Source organism: Thermobia domestica, chromosome 7, assembly GCF_964235325.1.
Source record: "Thermobia domestica chromosome 7, izTheDome1.hap1.1, whole genome shotgun sequence".
Taxonomy (NCBI): Eukaryota; Metazoa; Arthropoda; class Insecta; order Zygentoma; family Lepismatidae; genus Thermobia; species Thermobia domestica.
In genome coordinates, this window is record NC_137460.1 from 35,998,038 (window position 1) to 36,019,355 (window position 21,318).

At 37.3% G+C, this 21,318-nt stretch overlaps 1 protein-coding gene across 3 annotated transcripts in view; it reads right to left on the bottom strand.

Moving 5' to 3' along the window:
* LOC145688853 (uncharacterized) overlaps positions 1-21,318 on the bottom strand; it is a 72,735-nt gene that overhangs the window by 14,602 nt on the left and 36,815 nt on the right. For 2 of the 3 annotated variants that reach the window (XM_081763022.1, XM_081763020.1), the window contains exon 6: positions 12,323-12,478. In XM_081763022.1, the coding sequence (XP_081619148.1) occupies positions 12,323-12,478 (156 nt within the window). The remainder of the gene's footprint in view (positions 1-12,322; positions 12,479-21,318) is intronic. The other variant, XM_081763021.1, reaches the window with a different exon arrangement.

The window sequence follows — 21,318 nt, forward strand, 5'->3', positions numbered from 1 at the left end:
GAGACAGTTCCATATGGGTAAATACAGTATTAGTAGAAACGATAGTTTTTAATTAAGTAGAGATAAGGAGAGAGTGAAAAAAATGGAAAATTAAATTTTAAATCATTATTATTATTATTATTTTAGAGGTCAAAAGGAAGAATAAATGAATTTGAGTGGCGTATGTACGGAATTTAGTTTTCTACCGGGCAAAAAAAATTTGAATGGAATATTTTATTTTGTACCAGCTGGGAATTTAGTGTTGTACCATTGTATCAATTTAAGTATTTTGTACTATTTAGTACCACCGAGAAGGTGTAGAATATTTAGTTTTGTTGGCTTCTTTATTTTGTATTAACGACTAAAACCTTTAACACATACTTGGTTGTGTGCATTACAATGGCCGAAGTTTTTCATTTCCCTGTGATACAACGTAATGGTCGCCCCACTTATTCTAGGTCTACAGTTAGATATTTTCGGTTGGATAATGGTATAAAGCCATGTTTTGTTGAGCACAATGCCCACTATAACGATGTGGTAGACAATTATTTGATGGATACATATTTGTTTAATAGTCGCTATAACAAATGGTATATGATAGAATTTGTTAAGCATTTATCGCAGGTAGATATTAAGATAGACTTTTTGTCGTTGGTTACTCGTTTAACCGCACACAGTTCTCTTTTCCAATCAGCTACCTTTTTTGTCATGAAAACTAAGGGTAATAGTTATACTGTGATAGCTTTCTTTCGCTATGGGGGAACGCAGGACACTTTGGATGAGTTATTAAAGTTTTGGAATCATGTGTGCGAGTTCAGGCCAAGTATCCAGATTGCGGATTTACTTGGTTGCTTTACACGATGTGGTAAAACTTGCCTTTTTGCGGTATCTCCTGATACCTATCTGTTGGACCTCGCGGAATTTGGAAACTTGGTGAAAAAGAATAACAAATGGTTTTTCTCACAATAAAGCTATACATACATAATAATCCATTATGGCAAAAAAAAATACTACTTTCTCCTTATGCCTAGTTGGAGTAGACTTCGATACATTGTGTAAGAATTTCCAATTAATAGTGGTATTGCACTGTACTTATAATAGTCTGTAATAGCGCAGTTTATTGTAGCCTACCAGCAATAATGATCTCTAAGAGAGTTATTAGGTAAAGATAACAATTACACTGCCATTCTGCGAACACATTTATACGATCCGATTTCTCAGATTTAAACAAAAAAACATATTCTGCTACTCAAACAAACGAAGGAATAAACTCAGAATTTCTATTCAAATAAACCTATTCATTTTTATACCACCTTTTAGTTTTGTACCAACCACAAAAAAAGAGAAGAAGGACCATTATAACAAGCTCACTATTTTATACCATTTTGTATTACGGGTGGTCTATTTTGATTTTTGTAACGAGCAGAAGAAAAGTGAAGATGATACATTTTATACCTTTGTGATGCTACATTTTGTATTATTTTTGTGTCATCCAGAGAACAATTTAAATTGCCTCTCCCGTCACTATATGGGTATTGACGTGTGTTTAGCGAATTAGGTTTACAAAATACTAACGGCGACGCTAAAGTTTAAAGTTTCCCGGTCACTAACTAAATTGCGTCATAATTCAATTATAACTTAATCCATAGCAATTAGCGTACTAAAGAAAACTGATGAAGGACGACGAATCATAACAGCATGCATGACCATTTTTGATCACAACAGAAGGAATCATATCAAAGTAAGAATCAACTCATCAAGGAAAACAAAAGTTTCATGTTCCACACCATCTATAAAGAGTGCTGCAGATAATTAAGCAGCGTTACGAATGCGTTACCTAACACTTGTATTGCTAAGGTACTGCCAATTGCTCAACGATTCAATTATCTTTTAAACTTTCTTTCCTCGTCTAAGTCCAAAACGACAAATATATATTTTTGCAGTTATGTATTTTATTATAATGGAATATAAGATTTTGGAGTATATTTGGAAATAATAGAACATATATCATGAGGATATGCACACTATAACGGAGAAGAACACGTTTGGGAGTACCAAGGGTGTCTATTTCACGGGTGCCGGGAGTGTTACCCCACAGGCCGTGACAATCCCATATATAATGACGCGTACACTACTTTCAATATGCGATATGAAAGTAGTGTAAACAAAATTATTCGTTTAAAAGAGCTGGGGTATATAGTCCATGAAATGTGGGAATGCCGGTGGCGTGAGTTTTTAAAAGAACACCCACCGGTGAGTATATTTGTAAAAAACCACATCATGACTAAAAAAGCCCCAATTCACCCGCGGGATGCCCTGTATGGTGGTAGAGTCGACAACGTGAAACTCTACAGAAAGACGAAAGAGGGAGAACGTATCATGTATACAGATAATCTCCCTCTATCCTTACTGTTGTAAGGTGAAAAAATATCCTGTGGGTCATCCGAAAGTTTATGTGGGTGATGACGAGTGTCCCGATATTTCAGCGTTTGAGGGAATAATAAAGTGTTCGGTTTTACCCCCGGCCAATCTCTACCACCCGGTGCTGCCCTATCGGAGTGGTGGGAAATTAATATTCCCCTTATGCCGAACGTGCGCGGACACTCTGAATGAGGAAGAAGAATGCCTGCATTCAGAAGGGGAAAGAGCTTTGACTGGAGTGTGGGTTGTAGACGAAGTGCGGGTAGCTGTCGAGAAAGGATATAGAGTGCTAGAAAAACATGAGGTATGGAGCTATGAGGTTGTAATGTATGACGCTGAAAAGAAAGAGGGCGGTCTTTTCACGGAATACATTAACCTGTTTATGAAGATCAAGACTGTAACGGTTGGCCTGCAGGATGCGTCACCGAACAACAAAAAGACCAGTTCATACAGGAGTATTATGAGAAAGAGGGTATTCGATTAGACCGGGAAAAGATTATGCGCAACAAACCTAAGAAACGAATTTCAAAGCTAGGAGTAAACAGCCTGTGGGGTAAGTTCGCACAAAGAGAAAACATGGAGCAAATCGCTATCATTAAAACTCCCGAGGAGTATTTCGATAAATTAACAAATCCGAATATTGAGGTTAATTCGTGTATTCCAATCGGCGACAAATTCCGTGTGCTCAACTGGAGTGTTAATGAGAGCGTTATTGCTCCTGCTAAAAACATTAACGTGATAATCGCCGCATACACCACGACACATGCTCGCCTCGAGTTATTTCGTTATTTGGATTTACTTGGCGAGCGTGTGTTATATTATGATACCGATAGTATTATTTACACTCAATCGCCTGGTGAGCCACAGTTAAAAATAGGAGTGCATTTAGGGGAATGGAAGAATGAGTTGGCAGAATATGGTCCGGATGCATATATCGAAGAATTTTGTGCTGGTGGTCCCAAATGTTACGGCTATTCTGTTGTTAACACTCTTAATGGTAAAACAAAGACAATATGTAAAATCAAGGGAATCACGCTGAATAATAAAACATTAAAATATGTTAACTTTGAACAGATGAAAGATATGATTTTAAATAATTCACCTTCTATTAGCGTTCCTCTCGGTCGACAAATTGTACGTACTAAAGATTATAAATTGATTACTAAGCCGGAGGCGCATAAAATCTATCAGGTTACTGCTAGTAAAAGGAAACGAATAGAAAATTTTGATACACTTCCCTACGGGTATAAAAGAAATCGAATAGGGTAAATACAGTATTAGTAGAAACGATAGTTTTTAATTAAGTAGAGATAAGGAGAGAGTAAAAAAATGGATAATCAAATTTTAAATCATTATTATTATTATTTCAGTGAACTCGAGGTATGTGTTGGTCTAGCATACGATGATGAGGGAGGATTTTCTGTTATTATCACTTTACATAAGTACTATGATCGTATTCGTCTTTCACCTGATGAGTGGTATACTTTTCTATCATATTATTCATATATTGAAAACTACTTTAATGCTGTTACAAATTCTTCATTGCCTACACAATTTTTCATTAGTGAAAATTATAAAATATCATTGTCAGATACTCTTAAAGGTATTCGTCAGTGTTTTATTCTCTCGTCAGATGACGATAGTAATGGTCAGGTAAATTTCTGTGTTTGTACATGGCGAAAACTCCAGCTTCATTTGCCGTGCATTCAGCGGACCATAATTACTTGTTCTCAATTATGTAAAGCTGTAAACATGCCTGAAAAGTAATAATAATAATATGTTATTATATTCATAATTATTTTGTGGTGTATTAGAATATGGAGTTTCAACATCCATTTACTTGTATTATAGCCGGCCCCACTGGGTGTGGTAAATCATATTTTGTAAAAGAGTTTTTAAAACATTATGCCGAAAAATGGAAAAATATAGTATGGTGTTATGGTGAGTGGCAACCTTTGTATGAAACTCTATCCTCAGGTTGTACATTTAAAGAAGGGCTCCCCAAAATAGATGATTTTCCAGCACAAGCTGGCCCCCATCTGGTAATTATTGACGATTTAATGCGAGAATGTGATACACGAATTGTTGACTTTTTTACTAAAGGTAGCCACCACCGAGATTTAAGTGTTATTTTTATAACACAAAATATGTTTCATCAAGCTAAAGGTATGTGAGACATATCATTAAATTGCCATTATATAATATGTTTTAAAAACCCCAGAGACCGGGCTCAAATTAATTATCTAGCACGCCAATTATATCCTGGTAACACAAAATTTGTACAGGAAGCCTATCAGGACGCAACACAAGATCCTCATAGTTATTTGGTTTTTGATTTAAAACAGGGCACTCCCGACGAACATCGTGTTCGAACAAAAATTTTTCCCTCAGATTCTTACAATTATGTTTATGTACCGGTAAAAAAATAATCTCAATAACTGATATGTTTTAATACTCAATTTTAATATAATAGCTACAAAAAGAAAAATGATTAGCAAAGAGAGTGCACATTTACTAAAACTTTTAGCAAAGGCAAAACCCAAAGTACGCCAAGCAATTTTAAAAAATGCTGATCCCGAATTAATTCGTTCTATTTGTGAATGTTCCTATAACGTATTACAAGGAAATGTTCCGTTAAATAAAAAAGAGAAAAATAGATTAAAAAGATATAGAAAGGAATTGAGGTATTTAGCGAAAAAAGGTCCATCATTAAAACAAAAGAAAAAACGAATAATTGTACAAAAAGGTGGGTTTCTTACTGCTTTGCTTGCACCTATTATTGGAGGTATACTATCTACTTTAATTAAATAATTATGCAGCATGCACAAAAGCTTGTTTTAATTGCACCAGAAAAATTGCACCAATATCAAACTATATCTAATTTAGATGATGAGATGAAAAATATTTTAAATAATAAAAATATGAGTGTTGAAGAAAAATGGATACGCTATAAAGAGGTGTTACAAAAATATTTACACATTGTGCAAAAACCTACTGCAACAACATCAACTAGCGTTGGTACTAAGAAGAAGGAGGAGGAGGATGAGGACGGGGAGGAAGAGGATGAAATACTATCTACTCTTCCCGAAAATTGTCTGCGTAAAGCAAGACCTTTATTACGTAGATTAAAACAAAATTCCAACATTCATTGGGATGACAATGGTAATGTTAATATTTATAATAAATTAATTCCTGGAGCTAATATAGTAGATCTAATAGCAGATTTTGTCAGGTATCGCAAGAAAAATATTCCCCCTACAGGTTGGGAACCCTTTGCTGTACTGTTAGCAAAATCCAATATACCTTTAGAGTATATAGGCAACCCACAGCGTATAGAATATATTCGTAAGCTGACATCATCTGCCGCTGCCGCTGATCCAAAACAGAAAGAAGAAGAGGAGGAGGAGGAGCCACCACGTAAACGTAAAGTTGTCAACAGATGGTGTGATTATAAAATATGAAGAAGCTGGCCGATATTTATTATAACCCTTCACACCCTGCCTCGTTTTCAACCGCAACGTCATTATGGAGAGCTGTGAAGAAATCTATTCCTTTACACAAAGTGCAACAGTGGGTAAAAGAACAGTCGGCTTATACTCTGCATAAGCCAGTACGTAAAAAGTTTCCACGTAATTCCTATTTAGTGTTCAATTTTGACGATCAGTGGCAAGCTGATTTAAACGATATGCACAGTCTGCAAAAGTATAATGATGGTAATAGGTATATTTTAACAGTGATTGATTTGTTTAGTCGTTATGCCTGGGCTGTGCCTGTACGTACAAAAACTGGTGAAAACATTATAAAAGCATTTAAGCAAATATTTGCATCTACACGTCGTAGACCCTTACGTCTACAAACAGATAAAGGTACAGAGTTTGTTAATAAACCATTTCAGTTATACTTAAAAAAGCAAAATATTAAATTCTTCACAACACAAAACTCCGAAATTAAGGCAAGTGTGGTGGAACGTTTTAATCGAACTCTTAAAGAACGAATGTGGAAATATTTTACAGCAAAGAAGACTTACCGATACATAGATGTGCTATCGAAACTTGTTCAGGCATATAATTCTAGACCACATAGAGCTCATCAATTACCACCCGCCAGTGTGAACCAGGACACTTTTCAACAAGTTTGGAATAAATTAATAAAACCGATGCCACATACTAACATTGCAAAATATAAAAAAGGTGATACTGTGCGCATTGCTAAAGCAAAACGGCATTTTGAAAAAGGGTACAAGGAAAAGTGGACTGTAGAAATATTTAAAATAAAACAGGTGATACATAAGGAAAAGAAAGTGGTTTATGTGTTGGAGGACTTAAATGGTGAAGTAATTGATGGTACATTTTACGAGGAGGAATTACAAGGAGTGCCTCTGCCTAAAGTTTATGAAATAGATGAAATTTTAAAAGTTAAAGGTAAACGTGTACTTGTTCGTTGGCGGGGATATCCCCCTTCCTTTAATTCATGGATTCCTGTGTCACATTTAAAAAACATTTAGCCGCAATACAATATTATAAACAGCTGTTATATTCGTGTATATAGGAAAAAATAATAATAATGAATGATCCATACTTTAAATATTATACGCACCAAGCAGGAGGTGGTTATAACGTGTATAGAGGTGCACCATATCAAGAAGGTTATGGTATTGGAAGTTTTTTAGGTGGTTTATTTCGAAGTGTATTTCCGTTAATTAAACAAGGAGCTAAAACTGTTGGTAAAGAATTGTTACGTACAGGAATTAATGTAGCTGGAGATGTATTAGGTGATAATAGACCTATTGACGAAGCTTTAACATCACGTTGGCAAGAAGCTAAAAATAATTTAAAAACTAAAGCTCAAAATAAAATAAATCAAGTGTTGGAAGGATCTGGAAGAAGAAGAAAACGGGTAAAAGTTCATTTTGCAAAGACGACTGGTGGTAAAAAGAAAAGGAAGAGTGATATTTTTGATTAATATGGAACAGACTAGCTTTTATCTTACACTACCGAGTAACAGTTCTATGGAGTATTTTCCACAAAATACTTTGTCATGTTATACTACCAAATTATATCATCCATTGGTGCTAGAGAAAGGTGAGTGGGAGACGGCAGTTGTTGAAGTACATTATACAAATTCATTTCAGAATGTTTCCAAATATACTAATAATATTTATTACCGTCTCATGAATACAGAAAGCTGGAACATAACTAAAATCTTACCAGGACACTATTACAATGTTGATGATATTCTATCTCAAATTAATCATAAAAGTGATATATTAAATTTACAATTAAAAGTTAAAGCATCAGTAAAACGAATTGAAGTCAGTAGAGTAATAAAAGATCAAGAGAGGCGTATAGAAGTACGTCTATCTCCTGAACTAGCCAGAATACTAGGTTTTGATCACATACAACAAGAAGATATTGCAGTTGTGCATCATGCTCGTTATCCACCTGATTTACAAAAATCGCTACCTACACTTATGTATATTTACAGTGATATTGTAGAACCACAAATGGTGGGTGACACAGTAGCTCCATTGTTACGTATTATAAATACAAATATTACAGAGTATGGTATTAATAATGTACATATTTTTGACAATCCTCACTATGTCTCCGTGCAACGTAAACAATTTGATCAAATTATTATTGATTTAAGAGATAGTACAGGTAACCCACTTCCTTTCCAACATGGCAGTGTATGTGTAAAATTACATTTTCGCAAACGTAATACGGTATTATAAATTTTACCATGTGTGAATATTAATAGAGAGAAAAATGCAGTGTGAGTGTATGAAATCAGAATTAGATTTATTTGCTGGTTTACCCACTCAAACCAGTATTATAGGTAATAAAATAGTTCCATATAAGCCTGTGGCTTCGATAGCTGATAATGCACCAATAGAATTTGTTGTCCCCGGTCATGGGGATGACTATATTGACTTATCGCACACAATGTTTTATATTAAAGGTAAAATTACTAAATCAGATGGTTCTAATTTAACTTCTGCCGATAAGAAAATCGGCCCTGTAAATGATTTTCTCAATGCAATGTTCAGTGAATTGCAATTATATTTAAATAATCAACTTATTTCCTACTCTTCACACACATATCCATATCGATCGTATATTGAAAAACTACTAAATTATAATGCTGAAGCTAAATCAACGCATCTTCAAACATCAATGTGGTTTAAAGATACTGCAGGACATATGGACAGTGTGACCGATGCTAATGTAGGATTTAAACAACGTTTTCTTCTCACTACTTTAAGTCAGTCATTTGAATTATTGGGTTATATTCATGCTGATATATTTAATCGGGAGAAATTTTTACTGAATGGTGTACAACTGCGCATTAAACTAATTCCAGCTAAACCTACATTCTGTCTAATGGGTGACGCAGATGCTGATGGAAAAGTTGTAATTACAGATGCAACATTGCTTGTGAAAAAGGTTGATGTATCACCAGCAGTTAAAATAGCGCAAAATAAAGTATTACAAAATCCTAAATTTAGAGTAAAATATCCTATAACAAAAGTGCAAGTGAAGACTGAAACGCTGCCACAAGGAATTATGGATAGTACACTTCCAGATCTATTTTCAGGCCTAGTGCCTAAACGTATTATTATTGGTTTTGTTAGTAATACTGCTTTTAATGGTACTTATCAGACAAATCCGTTCAATTTTCAGCATTTTAATATATCATTTTTTACACTGTATGTTGATGGAACGCCTGTGCCTTCCAAACCATTACAACCTGATTTTGATAATAAGCTATATATACAAGCATATTCCACGTTATTTACAGGTTCAGGTATTTATTATTCTAATCAAGGTAATAATATCTCACTAGCCGAATATCCTAATGGTTATACTCTACTGGTGTTTGATTTAACTCCCGATTCTAGTGCTAGTGCTGGATTTCATACTAGCCCACAACGGCAAGGAAGTGTACGCCTAGAGGTTCATTTTAAAGAAGCACTGCCATCTCCTGTAACAACAATTATTTATGGTGAATTCTCTTCAGAATTAGAAATTGATTTCCAGAGAAAAGTATATATTAATTAAAGGGAAAAAATGTTAAATACAATTGAGCTTTATGAAGCATTACAACAAAATTTGCCTAAAGATCATTTTATTGGTGTGTATGCCGCCGATGAGTTACCTTTGTTTATTCATACATTTCCAGCCGCCATAATTATAAATACTGATTCTAGTGATAAGCCTGGTGAACATTGGGTTGCTTTTTATATATCTAATATGTGTGTGGGAGAGTATTTCGATAGCTATGGTATACCTCCCTATATACAACATCATATAAGGTTTTTAAAACGAAACTGTCTGTATTATACATGGAATAATAGACGTATTCAAGGTGATTTATCTCAATTTTGTGGACATTACTGTTTTCTATATCTAGCATGTCGTGCATCTGGTTATTCACTGCACGATTTCTTAAACAAATTCTCACTCACCACTATTGATGCTAATGATATTATGCTTTATTCATTTATGAGAGTATGATGGTATTATTTTTTTAAACTCCGCCATTGCCGGTCCCAAGCCCTGGATGAGAAAGGAGGAGGGTTGGGGGTGTTGCTACCCCCGTAAAAGAAAATAAGCCATACTCTTTTATTAATTCTGCTATGTTTAAATTTTGATTGGAAAATATGCCATACTCTTTTATTAGCTCTGCTATGTGATTGTAAAGTGTTCATAAAAGGGAACGAGTCTCTGTGTAATATGTGCTGCGTTAAATAGGCGAATGAAGAATGTGATATCTGCTCTGCTATGTGTTCGTAAAGTGCTCATAAAAGGGAACAAATCTTATGTGGCATGCGCGGTGGGTGGGGCCCAGTGCCGACCAATCAGCGCGGTAATGGCGGCCATAAAAGAGCGTGACCAATCGCCGTTAAGGGGCGGGGTCCGGTGCCAGCCAATCGGAAGGGGGTCCGCCGCCAGCCAGTCAGCGCAGTAGATAGGAGGTCATAAAAGAGCGTGGCCGGGGGCGTGGCCTGCACCGACCAATCAGCGTCAAGGGGCGTGGCCGGGGGCGTGGCCTGCACCGACCAATCAGCGTGAAGGGGCGTGGCATGTGCCAGCCAATCAGCGTCAAGGGGCGTGGCGGGGTCACGTGACATGCGCCAGCCAATCAGCGTCCAGGGTTTGCGCATGCGCAGTAGGAAAAAAAACAAGCCCAAGTGTCCCCACCCTACTACGGAACATTAAACTCTAGACTAATCAATCCATCAATTTACATAACATTTAAGTTACGTACTAAAGACTTACAGAACGCATTACTTACGTTAAACCTGGAATTACTCTATTTTGCTAGCACTGGATAAGAATTGGTGTTTGATTTTTGCAAGTAAAATTAATTAAATAAAAAAAATCAAGCAACGAAAGAAGTTGTACACAATATATGAAAGATAATGCAAAATGTAACCAATACTAAATTCATTTAAAAGTGTGTGGGGGCAGGGTGGCTCAGTGGTAAAAACGATTCCATCTGGTGCGTAGGGTCCCTGGTTTGACCTCCTGCAAGTAAGTTTGTGGCAGACAACTTCGTGTCAGTGGGTTTTCTAGGGGTACTTCCGTTTCCTCCTACATTCCCATTTCACCATTTTTGATCATCATTCACTTACCTTAATCATCGTTTCCCTTAGCCTAACGGGTATAATCGTGGTACGTTAAACTCAAAGATTTCATCATATTTCCATTGCTGAGTATGTTGACAATTAGAAGTGATAATCGTAATTATACATTGTATACATTAGTATGAAAATGTTCTTTTTTAAAATCCTTCGAAAACTTTTGTACTTTTTTATTTATTTATTTATTTATTTATTTATTTATTTTGCTTTTGTACTAACGTAGTAGACATGATACTGTTTATATTTATAGCTAAGAAAATAAACGATTGATAAAGCATGTAAAATATGTCAAACACAGTTTTTAACACATTAATACAGTGTGCCCTCCAGGCGCGCACCCAGAATTTTATGTTAGGAGGGATCGTCCAATCGTACAATACACTATGGCAGTGATTCTCAAACTTGTTGTTACTGCGACCCATATTAAATAATAAAAGATATTTTCTGGCCCATTTACTTTTATCCAAATACACTTTGACATTCTTTCTCAATAACCGTGTCATATGAAATTGTATGCATGCGCAGAGAGGGTTAAAGTGTTTCCATTAGAAAGGTAGCACAGAGCTAACAGTATTCCCAACGCAATGTCCTACCTCGTGACAGATTTTGACTCATCCTCTTTCTTTCCATCCTAACCCAGCATTTCTAGTGGCTGTACGACAGTGCCGGGCTCTGAGTAACCATTTATTCTTCACCTCATTAACAAACGCTTCCAATTTTCATTTTCTGAATAGTACTTCACAACATATGTTTCAGCATCAAAATAAAATTTTCAATCGAGGAAAAACTTCTCGCGACCCACCGGAAAACAGCCTGCGACCCACACTTTGAGAAACACTGCACTATGGTATACATATTCGAACGGGTGTTATTCTACAACCGAAAAAAGCGATAGATAATTTTTAAGTACTGTCACATTGTTCCCCAAATAAGTGTTTTAATCACTAAAGGAATAATACAAATAATGAGTCAAGTGAAGTCTTTAGTCTACATAAAGTATTTCTCTACTAAACAAGTATAGTTTTATTAAGAAAATGTACAAATGTATGTTAAGTAATGAAGTTTCTGGTTTCGGGATGCCGACCCGGTGTACCCCGCGTGGGTGCGCTCCTGGTACCGTCATTTTAGTCTAGCGGGGGGGCCCTACAATTTGCGAGTCCGCTCCTGCGCTATCATGGTAATCTAGAGTGGTTGCCTGTCCGCTACTAGGCTTGACACATAAAATTTGGTCATTTGTTATAGTATTTATATATATATTAAATCTATCAAACTTACTTTACCCTTTCTTGAGCCGATTCAGTAACATGCGTGTCGTGTTTCAGTGAGCTTTGGTAGTTGTCAGTGGGTTCCTTCATTTTGATAATTTCGTTGCTGTGCTGTAAAGGATGTTTCCCAGATAGCTGGTCAGGCATATCAGAAAGTCTAATGTCTCTGTAAGAAATAACAATAATTATAATTAAAGAACTGATAAAACAGTAAAAAAGGATCACTCTCTAAAAGTTTCAATTTCGTCCGGTAGATGTACGTACAACGATATTATGTATCTGTTTTGAGAATTACTTCCATTTTTTATATCTTGATTTTGGCAACGGTGCGTAAAAGTACACAATCTGTCGTGTAGAAGAAGAAGAAGAAGAAGAAGAAGAAGAAAAGAGAATTGATATGTTGTTGATTGTAAATATAAAGAAATAAGATTTAATCTTAGTAGCTCAGAATTATGTTGATTTTATATGTATAATTGGTACTCATAGTTACCATAAAAGCAAATAGTTGTTTATTAAAAAACGTTGCTATGACAACCGAAAAAAGTATAATTAATGGAGTTTTGACAATAAAAAGGTAATAGTGATTCAATATAGTGTGTCTGATTTTATGCAACTCGATCGTGTTGACATATTTTGAAAATTACGTGAACTGTGGGCTGATTGTAACGTAAAATATAAGAATATTAAGTTATAATCGATACATTTTAGATGGTGGTTCCCAGGTCCGTATCCAGGGGGGTCTAGGGGGCCGGGCCCCCCTAAATTTTTGCTGGCCCCCTAAAAGTTTTGCTTGCAAAAGAAATATAATATGGTGATGAACTATCATATGGTTGGATCGGCCCCCCCTAACTTCAACCGGGCCCCCCCTACATTTTTGAGCTGGCTACGGGCCTGGTGGTTCCTATATACGTTACAGATGTTACCTCCTGGAGGGTGTTTGAAACCATCTAACGGCGATATGTGCAACGACAACTTCTACTACCCTTTGTTTCAATAATTAAAGGTGTCCCATAAAGAACAACTTTTGAAATGCCCGCCATTTCTGTTCTACTGAGTTGGCAGCACTGAACGTTACACGATTTTCATCTGTTATCTTTATGGTTAGTGGCAGTGATGTCAGATTGAGGGAAATTTCCCACGGACGTGGGGAAAATGAAGATAATTTTCAAAGTATGGGAAAAAGGGAAAATATGCAAAAATAGAACGAAAACGTGGGAAATTTCAACATCGTCTTAGTTTTTTTTTTTTTTTTTTTTTGTGATCAAGTCAAGCGAATAAAAATTTCTTATATTCAGAGAGCAGGAAATATAATGGGTTTTCTAGCAATAATATTTTAAAGAATCACACTCCTCACGGGTTAAGGAGAAATAGTTTTATTCCCCTCTGTACAATATGTTGAAAATGTCTCCTTTTGCTGCAAAATTTTAAGTCAATATAACCCTATTACAGTATTACATTCACCTCAAAATATTTATAGCACATTGTTGGGTTCTGATAAGTAAACGTCAATCAAAGAAAGACCGCACCAACCGTTGCGATTTCACAACAATTACAATAAGAGTAAGATAGGTGAAAAAAGCATGTCAACACTCAAGAGTTATACAATTCACGCATTGTCTTTTTCTTCGTCCACAATATATATAAACAAATCTGTCAACACTCGAGAAAATTCAACTCACAGGCATCTAATTTAAGGAGTAGACCCTAGTCCCTATATCGAAAGCATTATGTAGGAGGAAGCCAAAACTGGAGTAGGGTAGGCGGAGTTTAAACTTTACTATATTCACCTTCTGCTTTCCAATTCAATTACCGTTTGTATGATTATTGTTATGTGTAAATGTTAAGTAACGTACTGCACATAATATTTTCTTTCGTTAGATTATTTGTATTATTGCGGTGAGGGTAGGATGTGGCATTCCGTCCACACGTATTAAAAATATTTGTGCGTCTTGTTTGAAACTGAGCGTCATATAAAATATCGTCATTTGGATTTCATTAGGCACGAGGCTTAAGACGTAATAGGATTCTGGAAGTGCTTTGTCTGGATTACGAACATTTCCGATTGTGTGCAGTGTGTGGTGGTGTAGCCCTGTGTTCACTAAAATGAGTAGAATACTAGGAACGCCAAAAAAGAACAGGAAGATTCGCGGAGAACTTTCATCTGAAGAAAAAGAGAAACAAAGCAGAAAGAAAAAAATTCAAGAGGACTGGCTAAATGATCCAGATTTTAAAGGCTGGTTAAAACGAATACCGGGTAATGACTGTAAGTGTAGATGTGTTGTATGCAATGTTGAACTACAATGTGGGAAAAGTGATCTTCAAAAACATAGCAAAGGTCTAAAACACAAAAACGCAGTGAAATCATTTTCGGCAACATCATCAATCAGCGGATATGTGCAGATAAATAAGACAGACACTAAAGATACTCCTACGTCCCCCGGCGGGAGCTCATGTGATTCGGATTCCACGTTAATCAGTAGGTCCACGTCTCATATAGCCTCGCTGCTGAAAGGGACGCTAAACTAAAATCAACTCAACTCAACTCCTACGTCCCCAACGAAAGTGAAAGAAGCTGAGATAAAACTAGCCGCTTTCTTCGCTGAGCACAATGTAGCGTTACAAATAGTTGATCACCTAGTTCCCGTTGTTCAAGATATTTTCAAAGATTATACAATTGCTCAGGAACTAAAATTAAAACGAACGAAATGTACGAGTTTGATCAAGAATGTTGCTCAGGTTGAAACAGATGAAGTTGTGAACGATATAAAAGATACCGCTTTCTCCATTTTAGTTGACGAAAGTCCAGATATTGGATTTAAAAAGTTTCTTTGTATTCTTGTGCGCTACATTTAACCGATAACAGGGAGAGTGAAAACTCAGCTCTTGGAGCTTTCTAGATTCACGAGACTGTTCGGCAGAAAACATATATACCGCCTTTAAAGAGTGTCTTATTTCCAGGATATACTCTAAAATAATATAGTTGGAGTTGCTTGTGATGGAGCCAGTGTTATGGTGGGGGCCAGAGACTCGTTTGTTTCGCGCCTTAATAAGGTTTCGAGTGACCTATTTGGTCTAGGAATTAATTCGTGCGGTTGGTACGCACACATTGAAGCTGTAGTACAAACACAAAATACATAAATACCTTAAGAAAAATATTGTCCATCGCTAGCCACCACTTTCGCCCATCTGTCAGGCAATGTACGGATTCCGTGGCGAAAGAAGTCCTCATCCTTGGAAGCGATCCAGTCAGAGACCCATGTTTCGATATCTTCTGAAGAAGTAAACCGCTGTCCAATCAAATCGTTGTTCATGCAATCGAACAAGTAGTAGTCCGAAGGAGCAACGTCTGGTGAATACGGCGGGTGGGGTAAAACTTCCCATCCGACATTTTCTAAATAGGTTTAGACCGGTTTTGCGACATGTGGGCGAGCGTTATCATGTTGAACAATAAGTTTATCATGTCTGTTCTCCCATTCTGGTCGTGTTCTGGCCAGAGCTTGCTTCAAACGCATTAATTGTCGTCGATAACGTTCTCCATTCATAGTTTCACCCGGTTGCAGCAGCTCATAGTACACCACACCTTTCATATCCCACCATATGCACAGCATAACCTTTGCACAGTGAATATCTCGTTTTGGTTGTGATGGACCTGGTTCACCTGGTTTCACCCAGGCCTTTTTTCGTTTAGGGTTCTCGTAATGGATCCACTTCTCATCACCCGTAATAATTCGATGCAGAAACCCCTTTCTGCTCTGTCGTTGAAGCAGCAATTCGCAAATGGTTTTTCGTCTTTCAACGTCTCTGTCTTTCAATTCATGTGGAACCCAATATGACATCTTTTGAATCACTCCCATGGCTTTCAAGCGTTTGGAGACTGTTGTTTGATCAACGCCTAATGCTGCTGCAAGTTGTTCCTGCGTTTGACACGAATCCTGCTCGAGCAATGCTGTCAATTCTTCGTCTTGAAATTTTTTTGGCTGTCCAGCTCGTTCTTGGTCTGCCAAGCCGAAATCACCACTTCTAAACCGTGCAAACCACTTCTGACACGTTCGCTCAGCTAGAGCATGGTCACCATACACTTCCACCAAAATATGATGACTTTCATTCGCACTTTTCTGCATGTTAAAGTAATGCAGCAGGACACCCCGCAAAAACACTTTATCAGGCACAAATTGCGCCATGTTCACTTAACTACAAACTGGTGTTGTTGACGCTTTAATCCACTGCCCTATACTACGAACGATACGCGATGACAGGGATTTGCAACACATGTGTGGATACACGGAACTGTGGGACGCTCCGTTCGTTGCGCCATCTCTTGTCCAACCGCACGAATTAATTCCTAGACCAAATAATTTCCATGGGATGCATCTGTCACTCTGCAGCTTTAATCGTTAGCAAAGCCTGTGAGAAATTCCCGCGGGCACCGGAAGAACTCGTAAGGAATATTTCCTCCTATTTGTCATGTAGTTCAATACGAAATGCACAATTTCACGAAATTCAAGAATTTTGGAACACGGAAAGGAAAAAATTCTCAAGCCTGCCCTTACGAGATGGTTAGCAATGCATGCGTGCGTGTGTCGTATTCTTGAAAATTGGGAGGCGCTCAAAAGTTTTTTTTTTTTTCAATTAGCAGTCTTCGAAGATAAATTGAAAAGTGCAGAAATGATATTGACAGAAGTTATCAATCTATTCACAAAGACATACATGTTTTTCCTCAAATATGTGTTGAGGTACCTTAATACTTTTAATGTTCTTTTTCAAGGTCGGAAAATACTTATTCATACCTTAACCGAATCTTCTGTGCGTCTTCTGAAGGAGATAGGGCAGAACTTTTTAGTGTCAAGTGCTTTACAAGATATAGAGACAGTGAATGCTTCATGTCCCAGAAACTTTCTTCCCTTGTCCGAAACGTACCTTGGCCCAGACGCTGAGAATTTGTTAAGTGAGTTACCAACTTCCGGGGCAGAAGAAGTGCGAAAGAGATGTTTGGAATTTTATGTTACAGTGGTGACTGAAATTCAACGACGCTTACCAGTGAATCAACCTCTCCTTCGTGAACTAAAGTTTCTGTCTCCCTCTGTAGCCTTAGAAGTAAATTCTAGAAATGAGCTAAAAGAGCTTACACATTTAGCCAAACATTTCAGTAAGCGTATTGACGAAAACGATTTGTTTATTGAATGGATGGTTCTGCCACACTTCTTTAATGCCAACGAAAAAAAGTAATTGAATGGCTATGGAATTGGATATCATGTGGGATATCATTTCAAAAACGAAAGATTTTAATGATGAACTTATGTTCCTCAACCTAGGCAAGCTTGCAAGACTTGTACTCACATTGCCCCACTCAAATGCTGAATCGGAAAGAATTTTCTCCATTGTGAATGATATGAAAACAAAAAAGAGGAACAGAATTGGAGATTATGCTCTTAATGCAGTGGCAGTAGTGATATCAGCTTTTCAGGCGAAGAACATAGATTGCTCTTCCTTCAAGGTCAGCAGCGCTCATCTTTCTCTCCACAACTCCGATGACCTGTACGACTAATGATGCTGAAGGCCCTTCTGCACCCCCTGTTCTGATATCCCTGTGGTGAGTTAATATTATTGTTAATTTTTGTCAGATTTCTTCAGTATGTGAAACTTTGATTTGTTGTTGCTGTTGTTTATGATTTCATTAATCTAATGGCTCATATACTGAATTAGAAATATGAGGCCGTACGCAGAGTCATTTTCAAGTGTGATTAGTCAGATACTAAAGAGTTCGACTAACAAGGTTCCCGTAGTAGACAAGCCTTTAATCTGATGTTAATCATACATTCAAACGACTCTGCATAAGGCGGATGATGTTTTGCATCAACCAATGAAGCCGCTGTTTGTTGCAAATCCAGGTTTATCAGCACATGATAGTTTTAAACTTCGATTAGCGCAGAACAATGGTTTAATTAGTTAATTCAAACCATCCTCGTATTAATTACTAATATTTAGTCTGTAAACTTTTCTTCCTGTTAGTGAAGAGTATTTTGTAGAAACCTATGTTAATTCGGTAATTGAAAGTTATAAAATTGATAAAAGAAATATTGTGGGAAAAATCAGGCAGATGTGGAAAATTTTCATAATTGATGTGGGAAATTCAACTCTAGGCATCTGGCAACACTGGTTAGTGGTCACAGAGCACCGAATAGCGTATGATCATCGTCTATTTTCTGTACGGTTAAGAATGGAGCGCTTCACGTCGGAACAGCGTATTGTCATAATGAAAACTTATTCTAAATGTGTTGAATATTGTGTAGAGACTGTTGTTATATTTGGCGACGACAACCATGTGCTATTCAGCGCTCCGTGATTACTAACAGTGTTGCCAACAACTTTAATAATAATGTCACTAAACATACTGCGAAAAGTCGCTAGAAATCTTAATTGCAATGGAAATAATCCTAGTTTGTTCGCTGTACAACATCTCAAAAGTCGCTTAATCCCTAGTTTAACAATGGTAAACGAAACAAAGCTTGTCGCTAAAATATATTATAAAATTGCTAGATTTAGCGACAAAATCCCTAAATTGGCAACACTAATTACTAACCACAAAGATAACAGATGAAAATCGTGTAACGTTCAGTGTTGCTAACTTACTTGAACAGAAGGGTCGCGGTAGCTCAGCGGTACAGCGTTCACCTATGGTGCATGGGGTCCTTCGTACGATCGATCCCAACTCGCGCCAATGAGCTTTGTGGTGGACGAATACCGGTGCATGAGTTTTCTCGGGATTCTCCCGTTTCCTTCCACTTTATTCATTCCAGCATTTCATTCATTTCTAATCATCATACCGTCTTCTTTAGCCTAGTCGGCATAATCGTGGGACGTAAATCTTAAAGATTTTACTAGAACAGAAATTGTAGGCATTTCAATACTTGCGTTCTTCACGGGTCACTTTTATAAATGGAGTAATTATGGACAGGTACCGTTGAAATCATTGTTATCTATTAAGATGTTATCGAATTAGCCCCATTAATGAACTTTCCTCTCGCTGTTTATTGCAAATAACACAATTTTATAAAACATCAGTTTTCGCTCAAACGTTATCGTGCGGAGTAACGGACGAACATGTCTCCGATAACTATTTAAGATATTAACGTCTTGACTCCATTAGCGAATCCAACCGAGATAATTAGTCTAGCTATCTACTGAAGAAAAGAAAGAAGAAAAGAAAGAAAATTCGTTTTCGTTCATTAGTTATTGTGTGAAGCAAGGATGTTATAAAACAGAGGATCTGTCCATATGTATCTTCATCTTATTATCTCAATGAAGCAGAAAAAAAAAACATCGGCACAATAATCGAGTGTGATTGGTTACTCTCGTTTCCGACATGAATGTTCGCTCCGGCATGAACATTGCGATCTTATTGGGAGGGGCGGGCAGAGTGGGTGTGGCGAAACTGTAACGTGTGGCTTCATGATTTTGTTGTATAGGCAGATCCTCTATTTTATAATATCTTGGGTGTGAAGTAACAAACATAAGGACGTAAATAACATTAAAATGAGTCCCACTTGCGTAATAATAATAATATCAGAGATGGAGCTGTTGCGAGGAGTCCCTTGTTCGATCCCAGGTTAAATGATTTCGTGGAGGACAACACGCTGTCCGTGGATTTTCCCAAGGTTTTTCTCGTTTCCTCCCATATTATCATTCCACCAAATATTTCACAATCATTCACAATCATTCACAATCATTCATTTCACATTAAACCTAAAAGACATAAGCCTTGAATGTTAAACTAGAAATTATATTTCACTTTTTCAGTAATAATAATAATAGGAACTTTTAACGTGCCCTGTTAAAAATCAAAACACTTACGTGCAAAAACATAGTTACTTTCACACACACTTTTCAATGCACCTTGCAAAGTTACCAAAACATTGGATTGTATCATAATTTCGTAACATTTCTTCTTGTAATTATTTATAGCTAATAACAATGTATATAAGGATCTGTTTTAGAACTCTTGGATAAGACTGCTATAAATCAGGGCCGTGCCGTGCGGGAGGGGGCGAGCGGGGCGACGACCCCGGGCGCCGAAGTAAGGGGGCGAAAAATTAGGGAGAAAAAAGGGAAAAAGGTAGGAAAAATTGCTTGGAATATATGTATGGGGGCGCCGTCGTATACTCTCGCCCCGGGCGCTAATTTTCCACGGCACGGCCCTGCTATATATGGAAGTTACAATTGAAGCCACCCACGGAATAAGGACATATGCACATTTTGGAATGTACTGATTTCCCCGTGCAATAAAGTGTTATACAGAACATGATTAACATATACTGAAGTGTTCGTTTTACCGTTGCTCAGGAGATAGAGCAAGAGCCTCTCTATTTTAAGTGTGCCTCTGCTGGCGCTGCTGTCGGTGTGTGTCCCGTTCCTCCCGGAAAGAGGAAGAACAAGTTGTTGCGGCCGAGACCTTTCAATTGCTGGATGCAGAAGCGTTGCCACAATTAATTATTTCACCCTGTCTTGTTAGCCATTCTAAGTAGCCTACGATCTTCACTCGCCAAGACCAAACGACTGAATGACAAATTGGCAACACAGCCGAGGTCATTCACTTCTTCCCCCTAAGCAAAGGGAGAATTTTCTCTGTAAGAGGGAGGCGGGCCGAAGTATGTTTCACATATTTTCCGAGGGCACACTTGAAATAGAAAGGCTCTAAAGATATGCCACATTGACTTGATCCCTAGTCTTCCGTTGCAAGCGCTGCTATCGGCTGAAGGAATTCCACTCGCTTTCTCTCGCTTAGCAACAGCTGAACCCTTATTGGCTCAACGTGTGGGTGTGTGAGCTTCAGTTCGCATTTTTGCCATGGCTCAAGACATTTTGGCAGCACCATAGTATGCTGACAAACTGATCTGAGAGCGGAACAGTGTTGCAGTGCAGGAACATACTACAGGTTTCTCCGCTTCCCTAGAATTCAATGAGATGTACCATATAGCGTTTTTTCGATTTAACACTAATTGTTACCAT